The sequence below is a fragment of the Falco punctatus genome (genome assembly GCF_963210335.1).
Source record: "Falco punctatus genome assembly, chromosome: 5".
Taxonomy (NCBI): Eukaryota; Metazoa; Chordata; class Aves; order Falconiformes; family Falconidae; genus Falco; species Falco punctatus.
This window is the reverse complement of record NC_137584.1, coordinates 410,205-429,458: the sequence shown is the minus strand read 5'-3', so window position 1 is coordinate 429,458 and position 19,254 is coordinate 410,205. Positions and strand designations below refer to the sequence as shown.

Genomic DNA, 19,254 nt, shown 5'->3' with positions numbered 1-19,254 from the left:
GCATTGGCCGTAGGAGATGCCCGGTCGGGTTGTGATGAAGGATGTTTGGTTAAGTCGTCCTGGGATTGCGTCAATCTTTACCCCCAGGGATGGGACAGCCCATGAGTGGAGTACGTCGTTGGCGGCGATGATGATACGGATGGGGGATTCCATTGGGATTACAATGTGATGGTCTACTTCTAGTAGTCAGAAGTGCCCTGGAGGGAGTTCTGTGGTTGGGATTATGTAGGAGTCGAATATTAGGTCTTTGAAGTCTGTGTATTCATAGGCTCAATACCATTGGTGTCCGATGGCTTTCAGAGTTAAATCGGGCTCGTCAATTTCGTCTATTATGTATAGAATTTGTAGAGATGGTAGGGCGCGAGTAGGATGAGGACGGTGGCGGGTAGGATTGTTCAGATGAGTTCTACTTCTTGTGCATCTACGGTGTTGGAGGATAGTTTTTCTGCTAGTATAAGTGTCAGCAAACGGAGAACTAGGCTGCAGATTGCGAGTGCAACTATTAGGGCGTGGTCGTGGAATTCTACGAGTTCTTCTATGATCGGCGAGGAGGCGTCTTGGAATCTGAGTTGGGATTGGTTGGCCATGGTAGGGGTGTACATTTAGCTTTGACAAAGCTGTGTAATGGGTTTACTAACACTCCGTAAGAAAGAAGCATGAGTGGTTTGATGCAGTTGGCTTGAAACCGGCGTGTGAGGGTTCGATTCCTTCCTTTCTTGGGTCTGGACGAAGGTTGGTTCTTCAAAGGTGTGATAGGGGGGTGGGCAGCCATACATTCACTCGATGTTGGTAGCGGTTAATTCTGCTTGGAGGACTTTTCGTTGTGCTGCAAATGCCTCTCAGATGATGAATATTAGTAAGATTACGGCTGTTATTGAAATGAGGGAGCCAACAGAGGATAGGGTGTTTCATAGGGTGTAGGCGTCGGGGTAGTCTGAGTAACGTCGTGGTATGCCGGCTAGGCCTAGGAAGTGTTGGGGGAAGAATGTTAGGTTTACGCCTGTGAATATAATTCCGAAGTGGGTTTTAGATCATGTGGGGTGGAGGGTGTATCCAGTAAATAGTGGGAATCGGTGGGTAAATCCAGCTAGGATGGCAAATACAGCTCCTATTGAGAGGATGTAATGAAAGCGGGCAACTACATAGTATGTGTCGTGTAAGACAATGTCTAATGAGGAGTTTGCTAGTACAATACCTGTTAGTCCTCCAATTGTGAAGAGGAAGATGAAGCCCAAGGCTCACAGTATCGGTGGATCTCATTTGATGGTGCCTCCGTGTAGCGTGGCTAGTCAGCTGAATACCTGAATGCCGGTTGGGATGGCGATGATTATAGTGGCGGAGATGAAGTATACTCGGGTGTCTACGTCTATTCCTACAGTGAATATGCGGTGGGCTCGTACGATAAAGCCCAGGAATCTAATCGATAGTACAGCTCAGACTATTCCTATGTAGCCGAATGGTTCTTTTTTGCCTGCGTAATACGTTACAACGTGTGAGATGATTCCAAAGTCGGGAAGGATTAAGATGTAAACTTCTGGGTGGCCAAAGAATCAGAACAGGTGCAGACAATAAAGGCTTCTGTCATCACTCAGGTTGGTGGGAGTGGGCGTCTTATATCCCTCCTTTTCATCCCTCCAAAAAGTAGGTGAAGTGAAGCTTTCCCTGGAGTGTGAAATCCCTTAGTGTGTCAGAGGAACTGCCTCTTTGCTGTACTTTGCCCTGAGGCACAAGGAAGACCGCAGCTGAATGCTAGGACTGCTCTGGAGGGGGAGGGATGTGTTGAAAAACTGCCCAGAAGAAGCTCTGCATCCCTGTTCCACAGATAGCTGGAACAGGCCTGAAGGGAGGATTGCAGAATTCAAGGAGTGAGTGCTAATGCATTAAAGTATTCCCCCCCCCCCCAACAGCATGTTCTTTAGGTAAGCACTTGGTTTGGGACACACTGCCTGCTGCCGTGCCCTCATACTGCAGCTGGTGTCTCCACTGGAAAGGCTGATGGGTCGCCTAAATCTGGGAACTTAGTACACCAATGAAGTCCTCCTGTATGGCAGTAAGAGAGGGAGACACTGATAATCAAAAGCACACTGACACCTTGCTGTGCCCTGCTTTTGTCTGTCCCGTGGCTGAGCAGGTGATCCCTGTGCCACTGGAGGAGAGGAAATACAAGGCCATGAATCAGTTTGGAGAAGGCGAGCAGGCCAAGATCTGCCTTGACGTCATGCAGAAGACAGGAGCTCACCTGGAGCTGTCTCTCGCAAAGGACCAGGGCCTTTCGATCGTGGTCTCTGGCAAGCCGGAAGCAGTCACGAAGGCTCGGAAGCAGATTGTCGCTCGACTGCAGACTCAGGTGAGGGCATCTAACTGTTTCTGCCTTCATCTTTGCTCTTCCCCAAGACTCGCAAATGCTTTGAGACCCTTGGGCCCGTGTGCTTGTAAGCCAAAGAGGTACGTTGTTACATGACTAATTCAGCTTCGCCATACGTTTTCAAAGCACCCAATTGGCACTTTGGAATGGGAATGAGGCTTAAAATAGGGTTCCAAGTTAATTACAGGCCGTGGTGTTGCATGAAGCGTGGAGTCTGCGATCTCTGGAACATTTGAGTTGCAACCAGTGACTTTGTGCTGAGGTGCTGGTGCAGGAGCCTCACACACAAAGCTAGTAGTGTGTGAGAACGGGACTGTGCTTTTCCTGAAGTCCTTCAGAGGAGAACGTGGAAGGCTGGGAGAAAGAAAAGTAGAGAAAAGGAAGTCCTGCCAAAAGCCAAAAGCTTTGGGTCAGGGTTCTGCCTTGTGTAACTCAAGGCACACTGGTAAGGAGCCACAACCCTGTTGTTTCGGTTGCTTCAGTCCTCTAGGTTCTGATCTCTTACCTTAAGGTTCTTGAGCTCATAGTCAAGGTGGTAGCTCTTGTTAGGATGTTTCGCAGCCAGGTGTTGCAGTGTGTTTTAAAGTATAATGCCAAAGGTAGGTAATGCGGTGTTAATACCATGTCTGCTTAGTGCTGTTCAGCCCCTGTGTCATACCCTGCCAGAGGAAAGAGAAAGGAACAAAACCCTACATCCACAATGTGCATCTGAAAAATCAGTTCAGGTTGTGCTGCCACAGATCCATGAGGCACTGTTCTCAAATATACCTCCTACTGCCCTGGCCCCAGGTCTGGAAGGTGTGTCTGTATTCCAGCTTCTCTTAGGCTTGGCTGGCTTCAGGACAGGAACACAGAGCTGAAAAGTCACACCGAGTGATCTTTTCTTCATCTTTTGTTTTTCCATTATAGCTTGAATTTTCATTGTCTAATTGCTGTTAGTGGTTACCTAATCACAGGGATCAGGAGCACGATAGCAGTCATCAGCTACCAGACCTGTACAAACTCCGTGAGAAGGGAAGAAGTCAGGAAGCCCTTGTATAGACCAGCCCCTTAATGGTAGATTGAGAAGGACCCCTTTTGCATGTGGGGCCTTCTAGAAGCAGTCCCAGGAGCCGCATGTGCTACACTTGAAGACACCTTAGCACTTAAGCAGCGGTAAGCATCTGCTAGCTGCCTGCCTCCTGCAGTAGGTTTCTGGTGTTGAATTTCTCTTTCCTAGGAGTCATACTGTATGCCTTGTTCTCTGTAGCCTTGGCAGCAGAAGTCAGAGTTCCGATAAACTCCAGCTGTGCGCTGTCATCTCAGTTGTTGTCTGGTGTCTTACACTGGAGGAGAGGCACCTCCTCGTCTGTGTCGGAAGGCCTTTGCTAATGCAGAGTACTGCTCCTGTGCAAACAGAAGGGTTTTGAGGGAAAGGTGGGGTTTATACTCCTGGCACGGAGGCGCTGTAGATCAACTGGTACAGTGTCAGCCCTCAGACAGAATGTGCTGGGAAGGCGTTGTGTTTGCTCTGAGGAGCAGTACCACTGAGCAGCGTCTACCTTGCTTTCCCTGGCTCTGTTCCTGTGGATCTGCCAGTGCAGGCAAGGCTTTTCACAGATGCTTGGTTCTTCTGCTGCAGGCTTCAGCAACAGTTGCCATCCCCAAGGAGCACCACCGTTTTGTCGTTGGAAAGAAGGGTGAGAAGCTGCAGGACCTGAAGCTCAAAACTGCAACCAAAATGCAGGTCCCCCGCCCAGATGACCCCAGCAACCAGATCAAGATCAGCGGCACTAAAGAAGGGATTGAGAAGGCCCGGCACGAGATCCTGCTTATCTCCGCTGAGCAGGTCCCTCAGTACTGTGATCTCTCTCATGGCATTGGCTGGTCAGCCATTTTGCTTCCCCGTGGTGTAGTCGGAGTTTGCAGCCACCGTGGCTACAGTCAGTGGCTAACGTTAGCCTGAACGGAGACGTATACTGTGCCACTCGCTGGCTGTGTGAGCACCGCTGCCAGGTCCTGAAACTTCTTGTGCTGCGTTTTGTCCGTCTCTGAAGCCAAAACAAGCATTTGAGAGTTGAAGCGACGCGTCTTAGGTGCCAGCTGAGATAAGGCAGGAGATCACAGGGGTGAATATCGTAAAGAAGGAGCAGCAGCAGCAGCAACCATATTTGTAGATTGAAAGAGGTGGAGATCTACAAGCCCGCAAACTGAGAAGGTTGCTTGAGCCAGAGCGTCAGGCAGGACACCCCTGGGAACTTAGCTGTGCCTGGCAGAGACTGTAATATAGAGGGCAGTTCCCACCAAGGTCTGTTGTGGGCTCTTCCAGGATAAGCGTGCCGTGGAGCAGCTGGACGTGGAGAAAGGGTACCACCCTTTCATTGCTGGCCCTTACAACAAGCTGGTGAGGGAGCTCATGCAGGACACAGGGACGCGCATCAACATTCCTCCACCCAGTGTCAACAAGACAGAGATAGTCTTCACCGGAGAAAAGGAGCAACTAGCCCAGGCTGTGGCTCGAGTTAAGAAGATCTATGAGGAGAAGGTACGGATGGTCCATAAAGCTTCCCACCTTCCCCTGGCACCTGCTCCTAGGCACTCTTCCCTTCTTGTTCTACTTTTGTGCATCCCTCTGTTGCATCTGGCTCAGCAGCCCTTGCAGTACATGACCCCGAATCCTACCGTTTCCTCACTTGGCAGAGTGGGAGCTGGGCTGATGCTATCAGGGAGGTGACAGATTTCTCGCTTTTCTGTATCGTGGGACTTAGCAGGCCACCAAGAGCTCCCCTGGCTCTTGTTCACACCGGTGCTACTAAGGAAGGAAAGAAGTGTGAAGTCTACAGCGGTGGCCAGCTGACAGTATCAAAGTTGCTACCTAAGTAGAAGTTGCTGAAGAGTGAATGTCACTCTTTCAGTTTATTTCCCACAGCCAACGCTGCTGTGAATATCCTTGTTGTGGGTTGCTGGGCTGTTTGTCCTCGTGGTTAGGTCTGTATTTGTAGCAGTCTGGATTTCAGCAATCGGCTTATAGCCTGCACAGTGTTGCATCACAGCACTGCCTGGGAGACGGCTGGGAGTTGAACCCTGTTGTCCAACGGGGGGACGGGGACGACGACAACGACATGCCTGTGTGTGCGTGTGGTCTCTTCCATGCCGTGTCCCAGGGAGCTTGACACAGCATGCTAGTTTTGTACTTCCCCTGTGAATTTTTGAGCACAAGGCTTTCTGTAGGCAGGGGCCCAAGGGGTGCTAGGGTACTGCCGAGCCACTGTGCTCAGCTTGGCTTTGCTCTTTGCTGGGCGCAGAGTTTGACTGCATCTTGTGCCTCTTCCTGTCGCTCTTGTCCTTCCCCGCCTCAGTGTCTCTGCCCCTACAGAAAAAGAAGACTACTACTATTGCAGTGGAGGTGAAAAAGTCTCAGCACAAGTATGTCATCGGCCCCAAGGGGAATTCCCTGCAGGAGATCTTGGAGAAGACTGGAGTCTCTATCGAGATCCCACCCACTGAGAGTAGCTCGGAGACGGTGATACTGCGAGGCGAGCCTGAAAAACAACTCGGGCAAGCATTGACTGAAGTCTATGCAAAGGTACTGACAAGATGGGCTAGGCCTCCTTTGAAGGTCCCATGAAGATACATTTGTGAGCACTGACAGGTGTAGCGGGGCTGCTCTCTCTTGGGCCATTAGAGGTGCAGCTTAGAAGTCAATACCGGAGGTGCAGCATGGGAATTGGAACTGAATTGTTGGGAAGGCCTCTTCCAGTTTGTCCATCAAACAGCTTCTCTGTTTTTCTGTCTCTCAGGCCAACAGTTTTACCGTCTCCTCGGTCTCTGCCCCCTCTTGGCTTCATCGTTTCATGATTGGAAAGAAAGGACAGAACCTGGCCAAAATAACTCAGCAGGTGCCAAAGGTATGGATGAGCTGGTTAGCTTAGCACCCCCGGCGTGGAAAAAGGTTTAGTCCAGATCACTCGTCACGGGAGAGAGAGGTGTATTCTAGCGTGGGTAAAACCAGGGGGAAATGACACAGATCTTTGCTGTTCAAGGGAACCCTCTCTTTTACTGCTGCAAACACTGCTCATCCTATGTTGTTGTCATGGGTTGAGCCCTTCCAAGGAAGCTTTATGTGGTGCTGTTTTGAGAACTGATGTAGTAGGATACCTGGAAATGGCGAGTGCAGCAAGGCTTCTCCCTGGTGAGTTAGACGGTATCTAGATAAAGGCTAGATGAGTAAACTTCTCCAAAGCCCTTGCAGAAACCGGGACAGCACCAGAGCCTTGGGCTCTAGGCACTGCCATATGGCCGAAATTGTTAAGTTACTGACTTGTAAAATTGTGGGGATTTTGTTTGGGCTTTTTGGGAAGGAGCACATCTCTCAGTGGCAGGGACCGATGGTGTAAGCCTGACCAAGAGCATTGGCCTGGCTTGGATCTTGGCAAATTCTTAAGAGATTCATTGTCTTTCACCTCAAGGTTCACATCAAATTCACTGGAGGAGAGGATAACATCACTTTGGAAGGACCTACAGAAGATGTGCATGTGGCTCAGGAACAGATTGAAGCCATGGTCAAGGAACTGGTGAGCTGGAGTTACTAGCTCCAGGAAGAAACTGGGGGAAGAAGGGGCAACAGAGCAGAGGTGATGAGGTGTTTGTCACATCCCTATGATGTCTTGACGTGCTTAATCGAACTTGCAGAAGACAAATTGTGTGGCAGGTGGATGACACCCCTTGGTTATGAAACTCATCCATAGCATTCTTGAAAAGTCAGCATTAATTTTTTTGGTGCAGAGAAGGAAGGGTTCTCTTTGTTATAGCCGGAGAGGCACATAAGTAAGTCTTTTCAATGTTTCATGAGCACAGTGCTCTCTTCTCAAAGCAGAGGAATGCTTGTGCTCTGCTTAATAGCAGAAGTGCTTGGAGCTGACCGCTGGTGAGTCAGTGCCAATACTTGGCAGTAGGCAGTTACTTAGGGCACGAGACAGAAGCGGTGGCCTGTCCTACCTGGCCCTATATAATATAATATATAATATTGTACATACATATATATATATATATATATATATATAAAAATAGAATTCTTTTTAGATCAACGGGATGGATTACGCAATAATCAAGGTTGACCACCAATTCCACTGACACCTCATTGGCAAGAACGGAGCTAACAGTAAGTGGAGTGCCTTTCTAGTCCTTCCCATGCTCACGCTCTTCGTGTTTAGTAGATGGTATCAGGGGCTCTGTAGCTCACCCAGTGTGCTGTCTCCATCACATTTCCTCTGCTTTTCTGGAGTGGTGGTGGCACAAGGAGAGAAATGGGCCGTGAGGCCTTGCGATGGCTTTAACGTGTGAAAGTACCTTGGGAGCCTGAACAGTAGTGGAATTACTTTGATGTGTCCTGGAGGAAGTTGGTTTTTTTTTGTCCCCACACGTTGCTCTGTGCGAATGACATTTTAGCAGCCAGTTGTGGGTGGTGGAAATCTGCTTGGTGAGCTTCTCCCTGTAGAGGAATGAAGGTGGTGGGTTGATTTGCACTGATAACATGCAGCTGTGGCCTTGCCTCAGAGGCAGTGGGTTGATTGACATGGACGATGTGCAGGTGTAGCTGGTTCCCGCTAAGTGGTTAAATAGCCCTGTGGCTTGTGGGAGAGGGTGTCAGATGGAGGAGGAGCAGTGTGAAGAGGAAATGAAGCCCAAGGCTCACAGTATCGGTGGGTCTTTTTTGATGGTGCATCCGTGTAGTGTGGCTATTCAGCTGAATACCTTAATGCCGGTTGGGTTGGCGATGATTATAGTGGCGGAGATGAAGTATGCTCGGGTGTCTACATCTGTTCCTACAGTGAATATGCGGTGGGCTCGTACGATAAAGCCCAGGAATCCAATCGATAGTATAGCTCAGACTTTTCCTATGTAGCCGAATGGTTCTTTTTTGCCTGCATAATACGTTACAACGTGTGAGATGATTCCAAAGCCGAGAAGGATTAAGATGTAAACTTCTGGGTGGCCAAAGAATCAGAACAGGTGCTGGTAGAGAATGGGGTCTCCTCCTCCGGCGGGGTCAAAGAATGTAGTGTTTAGGTTTCAGTCGGTCAGTAGTATGGTGATGCCGGCAGCCAGGACTGGAAGTGAGAGCAATGGGAGTACGGCGGTGATGAGTACGGATCATACGAATAGGGGAGTTTGATAGTGCGATAAGGCAGGAGGTTTTACGTTAATGGCTGTTGTGTTAAAGTTGATGGCCCCTAAGATGGAAGACACACCTGCGAGGTGTAGGGAGAAGATGGCTAGGTCTACTGAGGCGCCAGCATGGGCTAGGTTGCCTGCTAGGGGTGGGTATACGGTTCATCCTGTTCCGACTCCAGCTTCTACTGTGGAGGACGCTAGGAGCAGTAGGAAGGACGGAGGAAGTAGTCAGAAACTTATGTTGTTTATGCGGGGGAATGCTATGTCTGGGGCTCCAAGTATAAGGGGGACTAGTCAGTTTCCAAACCCTTCAATTTTAATGGGTATAACTAGGAAGAAGATTATTACGAAGGCATGGGCGGTGATGATAACATTGTAGATTTGGTCGTCTCTTAGGAGAGTTCCTGGTTGGCCAAGTTCTGCTCGAATAAGGCGGCTGAGGGCGGTACCGGCTATGCCTGCCCATGCTCCGAAGAGTAGGTATAGGGTGCCAATGTCTTTGTGGTTTGTTGAAAATAGTCATCGGTTGATGAAGGTCACGGGTAAGATGGATGAGTGTTTAGGCGTTAGGCTGTAGTCCTTTTTACAGAGGTTTAATTCCTCTTCTTATCGACTCTGTGGTGAAGTTCATGTTGAGTTGCAAACTCATTGATGTACACTGAGAGTGTGCCGGAGTCTGGTAGACAGAAGCTTGTTGGTTTGAGCGTCTAGCTGTTAATTAGAAGTTTATGGGATCGAGGCCTGTCTCTCTAGGCTTATCGCGGGGGCCCTAGCTTAATTAGAGTATCTAAGTTGCATTTAGATGGTGCAGGTTTAGTGTCTTGCGGGCTTTAGTGGTGTGGGCAGAAACTAAGAGGATTTAACTCTTATTTAAGGCTTTGAAGGCCTTCGGTTTGGTAGGCAGGTTATCCTAAGTTTCTTAGGTAATGGTCAAGCTCGCGGGAGAAAGGGGGAGAAAGAGGACTGACAGGGAAATTAAGGTAGCAATTGGTGTGCCTGTGGATTTGTTATTGTATCATTGTTTTATGAAGTTTGTAGTGTTTGGTGGGAGTGTGATTGTGGAGCAATATGCAAGGCGTAGGTAGAAAAATAAACCTAGTAGGGAGAGTATTGAAATAATTATGGCTGCGGTTGATCTCTCTTGCTTAGTTAGTTCCTGGATAATGAGTCATTTTGGTGAAAAGCCAGTGAGTGGGGGTAGGCCGGATAGGGATAGTAGTGCTAGCATCAAGGATGCATTTAGTGATGGTACTTTTGTTCAGGAGGTTATTATTGTGGATAGTTTTGATGAGTTGGTTGTGTTGAGGGCTAAGAAAATGGAGGCGGTTATTATGGAGTATAGGTAGAAGGTGGTTATTGTTAGCTTGGGGTTGTATATGAGGATGATGGTTATTCAGCCTAGGTGGGCGATTGATGAGAAAGCTAGGACTTTTCGGATTTGTGTTTGGTTAAGTCCTATTCACCCTCCGATGGCTGCGGATGCAATGGCCATGTTTGTCAGTAGGAGTGGGTTCAGTGAGCGGGCAGTTAAGAAAAGAATAGTGATGGGGGGGAGTGTTATTAACGTAGAGAGGAGTAGGGCAGTGGTTATGGGTGAGCCTTGTATGACCTCTGGAAATCAGAAGTGAAAGGGTACTAGGCCTAGTTTTATTGCGATTGCTGTAGTTAGTAGTAGGGAGGCTGTTGGGTGGGTTAGTCGGGTAATGTCTCATTGTCCGGTGAATTGTGCGTTGATTGTGCTTGAGAAGAGGATTAATGCAGAGGCGGTTGCTTGGACGAGAAAGTATTTGATTGCAGCTTCGATAGCTCGAGGGTGGTGTGATTTTGAAATGAAGGTGATAATGGCAAGGGTGTTGATTTCTAGTCCAGTCCAGGCTAGTATTCAGTGGTTGCTTGAAATTGTGATGGTTGTTCCTAGTAGAAGGCTTAAGAAGATGTTAGTTTTGTGAGGGGGCTCATTTAGTAGAGGAAGGGGTTAAACCATCATTTTTGGGGTATGGGCCCGATAGCTTTTGTTTAGCTGACCCTACTAAGAAGTAATATAAGGGGAGTATGGAGGGCTTTGATCTCTTCTGTGCAGGTTCAATTCCTGTCTTCCTAAGGTTTTGCAAGGAAATGAGAGGGTTGGTAGACCTCTGTGTTCACTTTATCATAGTGACCCTTAGACATTCAGGCACATTTCCTTATGTGGGTGTGTTTTTAAGCGGGGGGGAGACCTGCATAGCAGATTGCTATGCTAGTGTGTCAGAGACATAGGGCTAATGTTAGTGGTAGGAAGTTTTTTCAGAGAAGGTGTATGAGTTGGTCATAACGAAATTCTGGGTACGAGGCGCGGACTCAGAGGAAGCCAGAGGAGAGGAGGAGGGTTTTTGTGGCGAGGATTATTGGGACTAGTTCGAAGGGGAGGCCTAAGGAGCTGGGGTTGATGAATAGAATGGTGGTGAGTGCGTTTATTAGTATAATGTTTGCGTACTCAGCTAGGAAGAATAAGGCGAATGGACCTGTGGCGTATTCTACATTGAAGCCCGAAACCAGTTCGGATTCTCCCTCTGTCAGATAGAATGGGGCGCCGTTGGTTTCGGCAAGGGTAGAAATGTATCATATTATCGTGAGAGGTCAGGTGGAGAAGATTAGGTATAAGGGCTCTTGGGTGTGGTAGCAAGGGTGTTTAGGCTGTCGTTTCCGCTTAGTATGATTACGGAGAGGAGGAGGATGGCCAGTGTCACTTCATATGAGATGGTCTGTGCGACTGCTCGGAGGGCGCCGATCAGGGCGTATTTGGAGTTTGAAGCTCAGCCTGATCACAAGATTGAATATACTGCTAAGCTTGATATGGCTAAAAGGAATAGTAGGCCTAAATTCAAGTCTGCGAGGGAGAAGGGCAGGGGGAGGGGAGTTCAGATGGAGGTTGCAAGAAGGAGGGCTAGTACTGGGGTCAGGGTGAAGAGCAGGGGGGAGGAGGTTGATGGTCGGATGGGTTCATTGGTAAATAGTTTTACGCCGTCTGCTGCGGGCTGTAGAAGTCCAAAGGGGCCGACAATGTTTGGGCCCTTTCGGGCTTGTATATAGCTTAGGATTTTTCCTTCTACTAATGTTAGGAAGGCTTCGGCGATTAGGACTGGAAGAGCATAGGCTGAAAACATGATAAGGTGTATTAGAGGTGTTGGTTGGGTCATGGTTGAGTTGTGGGGAGCTAGGGAGAGGATTTGAACCTCTAGTGAAAGGGCTTAAACCTTTTGCATTTGCCAGGCTTTGCTACACTAGCGGCCCTTTTTTAGGGGTTTGAGTAGGTAGTCCCTTGAGCAATTTAGTTGAGGTCATTGCTTGGGGAGAGGGGGCGTGCCTGGAAGTATTGGCCCCACCTTTCTGGTCCTTTCGTACTGGGAAGGGTTTGTCATAGATAGAAATCGACCTGGATTACTCCGGTCTGAACTCAGATCACGTAGGACTGTTAATAGTTGAACAAACGGACCCTTAATAGCGGCTGCACCATTGGGATGTCCTGATCCAACATCGAGGTCGTGAACCTCTCTGTCGATGGGGGCTCTTGGGAGAGATTGCGCTGTTATCCCTGGGGTAGCTTGGTCCATTGTTCAACCGTATTGGGTCTGGTTGCTGTTTGCACGTTGATGGGTGGTTCTTGGTTAAGATAGGTGGTCTTATTTTTGGAGGGTGTGTTTTACTCCAAGGTTGCCCCAACCGAAAAATTATAGGCCAGTGTTGTGGGCGTAGTGTGCCTGATAGGTTTAGGTTTGGTGCGTGGTGGCCATCGATTTTTTTTTTTTTTAAGTTCCACGGGGTCTTCTCGTCTTATGGTTTTATTCCTGCTTTTGCACAGGAAGATCAATTTCGCTGATTATCTGTAAGAGACAGTTAAGACCTTGTTTAGCCATTCATACAAGTCTCGATTTATGGGACAATTGGTTGAGCTACCTTTGCACGGTTAGGATACCGCGGCCGTTGAATGTAGTGTCACTGGGCAGGCATCACCTCCGATACTTGTCAGGCTGGAGGCTATGGTTTTGGTAAACAGTCGGGCCTTGTGTTTGCTGAGTTCCTTTTACAGATTTTAATCTTTCTAGTGGGCGCACCTGGGTTGGGTTAACAGCCTGCTAGAATGCTTGATCTTGTTGTAGTTGGGACATTAATTTTTCTGTTAATGGTATTTGGTATTAAGTTTGCGGTTGAGAGGTAGTAGATTACCTAGTTACTCATTTTAGCATTAGTTCTACTATTGATGATAGATTGACCTGCTAGTTTTGAAGGGAGTCATGTTGGTTTGGGATGTTTTCCATGGAGCTTTGACGCATTCTTTGTTGGTGGCTGCTTGAAGGCCTACAATTTTGAAAAAGTTTTTGAGTTATCCACTAGTGAAGGCTGTATTCTTTCTTAAAGGAGCTGTACCCCCTTTAAATGGCTCTTAGCTCACTTTGGGCTGTTGGGAGTCCCTAGGGGAGAGGCTAAGGGTGAACTTACATTCGCTTCACAGGTAACCAGCTATCACCCAGCTCGGCTGGCTTTTCACCTCTACTGGCAAGTCATCTCACTCTTTTGCAATAGAGACGGGTTCGCTCGGGGGCAGCTGCTTGTAAGTAGCTCGCATGGGTTTCGGGGGGGGAAGCTTAAGTTCGCTTTGCTTGGTTGTTCTTGCTAAACCACGATGCAGAAGGTAAAAGGGCGTATCTTTGCTGTTTATTGCTTGAGGTTTCACTTTTATTTCACCTATCCCTTGCGGTACAGAGCTCTATTGCGCCAGTGGGCCTTTTCTATCGCCTATACTAAGGTAAGAAAATGTTTTAGTTCAGTGATGGAGGGGTGAATTTTTAATTAATTTTTTGGGTGTTGTGGTTGGGCTAGAGGAGGCTCAGGGCGATCTGGTTGGTGACAGACATCTTTCAGGTGTAAGCGGAGTGCTTTAGTCTTATAGCTACGCCCCGGTATACTAAGTATACCTTCGGGTACACTTCCCTTGTTATGACTTAACTCATCTTTGGCTATAGTGGTGGATTAGTTATTTGGGGTTGGTAGCTTGTGAGGAGGGTGATGGGCGGTATGTACGTGCCTCAGGGCCGACTTAAAGTAGGCTTATGTTATCCTGCTTTACTGCTAAATCCGCCTTCCGGAAACAATGTCATGCTTCCTTCCATTGAAGTGTTCTATCTTAGAAAATGTAGCCCGTTACTTCCACTCCGTGGGCTATACCTTGACCTGTCGTGTTAACGGGGTGGTTATTGTGCTCACTGTGTATCCCTCAATTAGGGTGAGCTGCCGACGGCGGTATGTAGGCTGTTTCTGGCGAGGAGTGGTAGGGTGTAACGTGGGGTGTCGTTTACAGAACAGGCTCCTCTAGGTGGGTTTGGGGCACCGCCAAGTCCTTAGAGGTTCAAGTGTTTGTGCTCATAATTCTCGGGCGGATGTGTTTTGGTATGGTGTACATCAGGATTTAGGGCTAGGCATTGTGGGGTATCTAATCCCAGTTTGAGACCTAGCTTTCGTGGGGCCTGGTCCGTCAGGTTTACTAGGATCATCTTTAGGTTGGCCTTAGGGGTATCTTGGCCTTATGACAGCTTAGTTGTGTTTCGGTTTCCTAGTTACTATGACAAGCTCTAGTCATCTATATATATATGATTGCTTTTTCAGTATCCCATTGCATCTAGATGATGCCCCAAATCTTGCCTTTTCCATTCCGAGCCTCAACACGCAAGCTCCGTTGCAGAGATATCAGTGGGTTGGACTGCCACAAGGTATGAAAAATAGCCCTACAATGTGTCAATGGTATGTTGAAAAAGACTCGGTCCTATCCGAAACGCTATGCCTACTGTGTTGTTGTATCATTATATGGATGACCTTTTAGTGGCAGCACAACATCACGAAGTCATGGAGAAAGCTGTAGCCCTTGTCACGGATGCCGTGAATTCGGCAGGTCTCTCTATAGCACCAGAAAAGGTCCAAAAGTTTCCCCCTTGGAAATATCTGGGCTGGCGGATAAGAGCACAAACTATTGTTCCTCAACCATTGCAGAGCAATACCAATGTAAGAAACCTGCACGATGCACAAAAATTACTGGGAACAATAAATTGGGTTCGACCATTATTGGGAATTTCTAATACAGACTTGGGTCCTCTGTTTGACCTACTAAAAGGGGACACTAATCTTGTTCTCCACGTAATCTTAACTCTGAAGCAGATACCTCTTTACAACAGGTTGCCTCAGCTATCGCTTCTCGACAGGCCCACCGATGGGCCCCTGAACTGCCTTTTTACTTGATGATTTTAAACGGCTGTACGACAGCCTCATGCCCTGATATTTCAACGGGACCTTCAGAACTCAGACCCCCTGTTGATTATTGAATGGATCCTTTTACCTAACCAGCCTACAAAAACTATTTTGACACAACAGGAAACGTTTGCGCCTCTGATGGTTAAAGCTAGATCACGCCTGTTAACCTTATCAGGGAAGGATTTTGTCTCTATTTGTCTACCAATAACAACAGTATACTTAAAATGGCTTTTTCGGCAATCAGACACCTTTGTTATGGCACTTGCCGACTATACAGGTCAAATAACTTCCCATCCACCTTCACACAACCTGTTTAACGTTGATTTTCGTCTGATGTTAGAACCCAGCAGAAGCGAACAACCCTTACAGGCACTTCCTGTGTTTACAGGTGGATCGGGCAAATCACGTAAGTCTGTTCTTCTGTGGTGGGATGATCAACGGAGACAATGGGATTCGCACAGAGAGACAGTCTCCGGTTCACCTCAAATAGTACAACTGAATGCAGTTGTTGGTGTTTTCCGAAAATGGAACGTACCCCTCAGCCTTGTTACTGATTCTGCTTCTGTTGCAGGTATTGTTACACGAGCTGAAGCTTCTGTGCTGCGGAGTGTTTCGCATTCCCAACTTTTTGCCCTGTTACAGGAACTTATTTTCCTTTTGGACTCTCGATCTGCGCCTTATTTTGTTATGCATATTAGGTCTCATACCTCACTACCTGGTTTTCTTGCAGAAGGCAATCGACGAGCTGACCTATTGACGTGACCAGTTCAAGTACTGCCAGACCGGGTTGCACAAGCTAAACTAAGTCACTCTTTTTTTCCATCAAAATGCTGGAGCTCTTAAGCGACAGTTTGACCTTGCTTCTCAACAAGCGTCAAATATTGTTGCTGTCTGTCCTGATGGTCAAAAACATTCTTTCCCATCAATTGCTACAGGAGTTAATCCTAGAGGATGACAAAGCCTACAATTACGGCAAACAGATGTCACACATGGTTCTGAATTTGGTAACCTTAAATATATCCACTCTTCCATTGATACATTTTCAGGTGCCTTGTTTGCCTCTTGTCACACAGGAGAAAAGGCACGAGATGTTCGTAGACCTTTAATGCGTGCTTTTGCTACTATAGGTATTCCCTTAAGCTGGACCATTATCTGTCTTTATCTTTATGTTTCAACAACTGTAAAAAACGTTTTTGCCCTATGGGGTATAACTCATATTACTGGCATTCCTCATTCCCCCACCGGTCAATCTCTCATTGAACGGTCGCATCAGTCTCTAAAACGTTTATTACAACAACAAAAAGGGGGAAGGGGAATGGCTCTTCCGGAGGAACGGTTGCGGAAAGCATTGTATGTTTTTAATTTTGTGAATTGTTCTTTCATAGATAACAACCCACCGATAGTTCGACGTTTCACTGCAAATGCCTCCTTCGAGGCACAGGTTAAAGCCCCGGTATTGGTCCGAGATCCAGACACAGGTAAAATTATGGGACCGTATCCTCTTGTTACATGGGGAAAAGGTTATGCTTGCGTCTCTACAGAAAAAGGACCTAGATGGATCCCAGCGAAGACTGTAAGACCTTTCCGTGAACCTTTACTGCAGGCCACGGATACCGACACCGACCCTACAGAATGAAATAAAAACTGTGTGAGGATTACTGTTTTGCATTCATGTTAGATACCCAACGTCAGGACGTAGAATATACATTTCGCTTTTTACAGCGCCTAGAACGAATCGCTATCACCCTGGATCAAACCACTTAACAAAGGTGATACTCTCGGACCAAGCAGGGGAACAGGACAAGTCATTGTACACGGGACATGTGCATGGAACAATGATTCCCTTGACACCGATAAGGGGAAGGGAGGATTCATCATGAGAGAACAACTAGGTATTATGAAGGAGAATAGGAAAGATAAACATGGTTATTTAGTGTTTAATAGGGGTCTGCACGCTCGTAGAGATATATAGTTATGTAACTACAGGAGTGGTTTCTGCCCTGAGCCTGGTGGCGCACACGGCTGCGGTTTGTGTCCTGGCTCAGAGATGTAAACGGGGGCTTCTCTGTTATGGTAAAGTGTCTCTCTTTGCATAAAGAAGAGGGAATGAAGGGAATGACCCCAGAGGTATGTTCAGAGAAGGCATGCTATGTTTCGAACTTTTGGACGGAACCAGTTCTTGTTTGGTGTGCCCTTCCAGCTACGTATAATGTTAATCCAAAAGAAGATGATGTTGTTTACACTTTGAATGTCGATCATTGTCTTTCTGTAGATGCTAATGGAGTAGGAGGCTATGAGGGGAACGTGTCGCAGCGGTTCTTCTCTAATGCAGAGTAACAGCAGGGAAAGCATTGAAGAGTTAAATCACCTTGTTTGGTAGGCGGTTAAGAATGTGAGTCAAAATTGCCACTGCTTTTTGTTGTTGCTTCAAGGACACGGCTGTGAGGATTTTGATGGTATGTGCTGCGTGGATTTTAGGCGCCCCATTGCAGCAACACGGTATCAAAATCTGAGAAAATTTCAGCCTTTTTTGGCATCCATTCACTCAATTGGCAGTCTTGGTTGTTTGCTATTACCTTGGTTGCTGTCATGTTTGCAAGGGCCCTGCAGAACATGGCAAACCTGGTCCTAGCTGTTCAAAACCAAAAAGGGGCAATTGTCAAATGGTACGGAACAAAGACAGTGGGATATTTTGACATTGATAATATGTCTTGGTTGGTTTTTTATTTGTTCTATTACTTATGCCTTGTTTTTACTCGTTGGCTTTCAAAGGTTCTTTTTGTGCGACAGGAAGGGGGAGACGCAGGAGCGGGCTGGAAACTCGGACCATGCGTGGCAATCGGTCAGCTGAGGGGAATGTGCTCGAGCTTGTCTAGACGACAATTAACATGATGAGGCATGTTTACAGAGCACAGGGACGTGGGAGACGGATGGCGCCAAGGAAAGGTAAGCCCTTGCTGTTAATTGCTGGTAGTTAACCACCAGTCAGGGGTCGCCTAGTATGCAAGGCTTAGCTTCAAGAACCAATTAGTTTAGAACGCGCAGCTTCTGAAAGCGTATAAAACCTCGTGCTTCTGTACCACACATTGACATTTGCTTGCATCAAGCTGCGTCCCGTCTCTTCATTCGCCGCAGTCAGGTTTACTAGGATCATCTTTAGGTTGGCCTTAGGGGTATCTCGGGCTTATGACAGCTTAGTTGCGTTTGGGTTTCCTAGTTATTATGACAGGCTCTAGTCCGCTCTTTACGCCGTGTGACCGTTGGCTTGGGTTTCTTGTGTGTCCGCGGTGGCTGGCACAAGATTTACCAACCCGGAAGGCTGCCGTGACTAAGTCAAGCTTGCGCTTATTGCTTACTGTTACTTACTGCTGAGTGCCCGTGGGGGTGTGGCTGAGCAAGGCGTCTTGGGCTACAGTTGGTAGTGTGTGCCTGATGCCTGCTCCTTTGGTCTTAGCAAGAGGCCTAGGGCATTTACACTGGGCCGCGGATACTTGCATGTATATGTCTAGCAGGAGCCAACTGTAAGGTTAGGACTAAGTCTTTTGTCCTCGGCTTTCATATCGTACGCCATCTTGGCATCTTCAGTGCCACGCTTTTGGATTGTAAGCTACGGGGACGTGGTTTCGTTGGCTGTTTGGGTGCCTATAGTCTTAGGGGCGTGTGAGTATGGGGGCTTTGGGTTAATATGATTTTGGTGTTGAGGTGTTGGGTAGGTGGTGTTTATGGGATATGTAAGATGTCAAGGAGAAGGCTAGGTTTGAGTGGTAAAGGTGTTAGAGGTTCTCGTGGTTGAATTGTACAACAATAGTTTGTCAAGCTATAGGTCCCGGGGAGGTGCCGGGCGAGAATATACAGGTCAAATAACTTCCCATCCACCTTCACACAACCTGTTTAACGTTGATTTTCGTCTGATGTTAAAACCCAGAAGAAGCGAACAACCCTTACAGGCACTTCCTGTGTTTACAGGTGGATCGGGCAAATCACGTAAGTCTGTTCTTCTGTGGTGGGATGATCAACGGAGACAATGGGATTCGCACAGAGAGACAGTCTCGGGTTCACCTCAAATAGTACAACTGAATGCAGTTGTTTGTGTTTTCCGAAAATGGAACGTACCCCTCAACCTTGTTACTGATTCTGCTTCTGTTGCAGGTATTGTTACACGAGCTGAAGCTTCTGTGCTGCGGAGTGTTTCGCATTCCCAACTTCTTGCCCTGTTACAGGAACTTATTTTCCTTTTGGACTCTCGATCTGCGCCTTACTTTGTTATGCATATTAGGTCTCATACCTCACTACCTGGTTTTCTTGCAGAAGGCAATCGACGAGCTGACCTATTGACGTGACCAGTTCAAGTACTGCCAGACCGGGTTGCACAAGCTAAACTAAGTCACTCTTTTTTCCATCGAAATGCTGGAGCTCTTAAGCGACAGTTTGACCTTACTTCTCAACAAGCGTCAAAT

At 47.5% G+C, this 19,254-nt stretch overlaps 1 protein-coding gene across 1 annotated transcript in view; it reads left to right on the top strand.

The window, feature by feature from the left end:
• Nucleotides 1-1,164: 1,164 nt before the first annotated feature.
• LOC308064564 (vigilin-like) overlaps nt 1,165-19,254 on the top strand; it is a gene marked incomplete at both ends in the record, with an annotated part of 137,939 nt that continues 119,849 nt past the window's right edge. Inside the window, 8 exon segments of the mRNA XM_080389200.1 lie at nt 1,165-1,243; nt 1,549-1,592; nt 2,132-2,347; nt 3,987-4,193; nt 4,674-4,889; nt 5,721-5,930; nt 6,145-6,252; nt 6,814-6,918. Coding sequence (XP_080245326.1) covers nt 1,165-1,243; nt 1,549-1,592; nt 2,132-2,347; nt 3,987-4,193; nt 4,674-4,889; nt 5,721-5,930; nt 6,145-6,252; nt 6,814-6,918 — 1,185 coding nt within the window.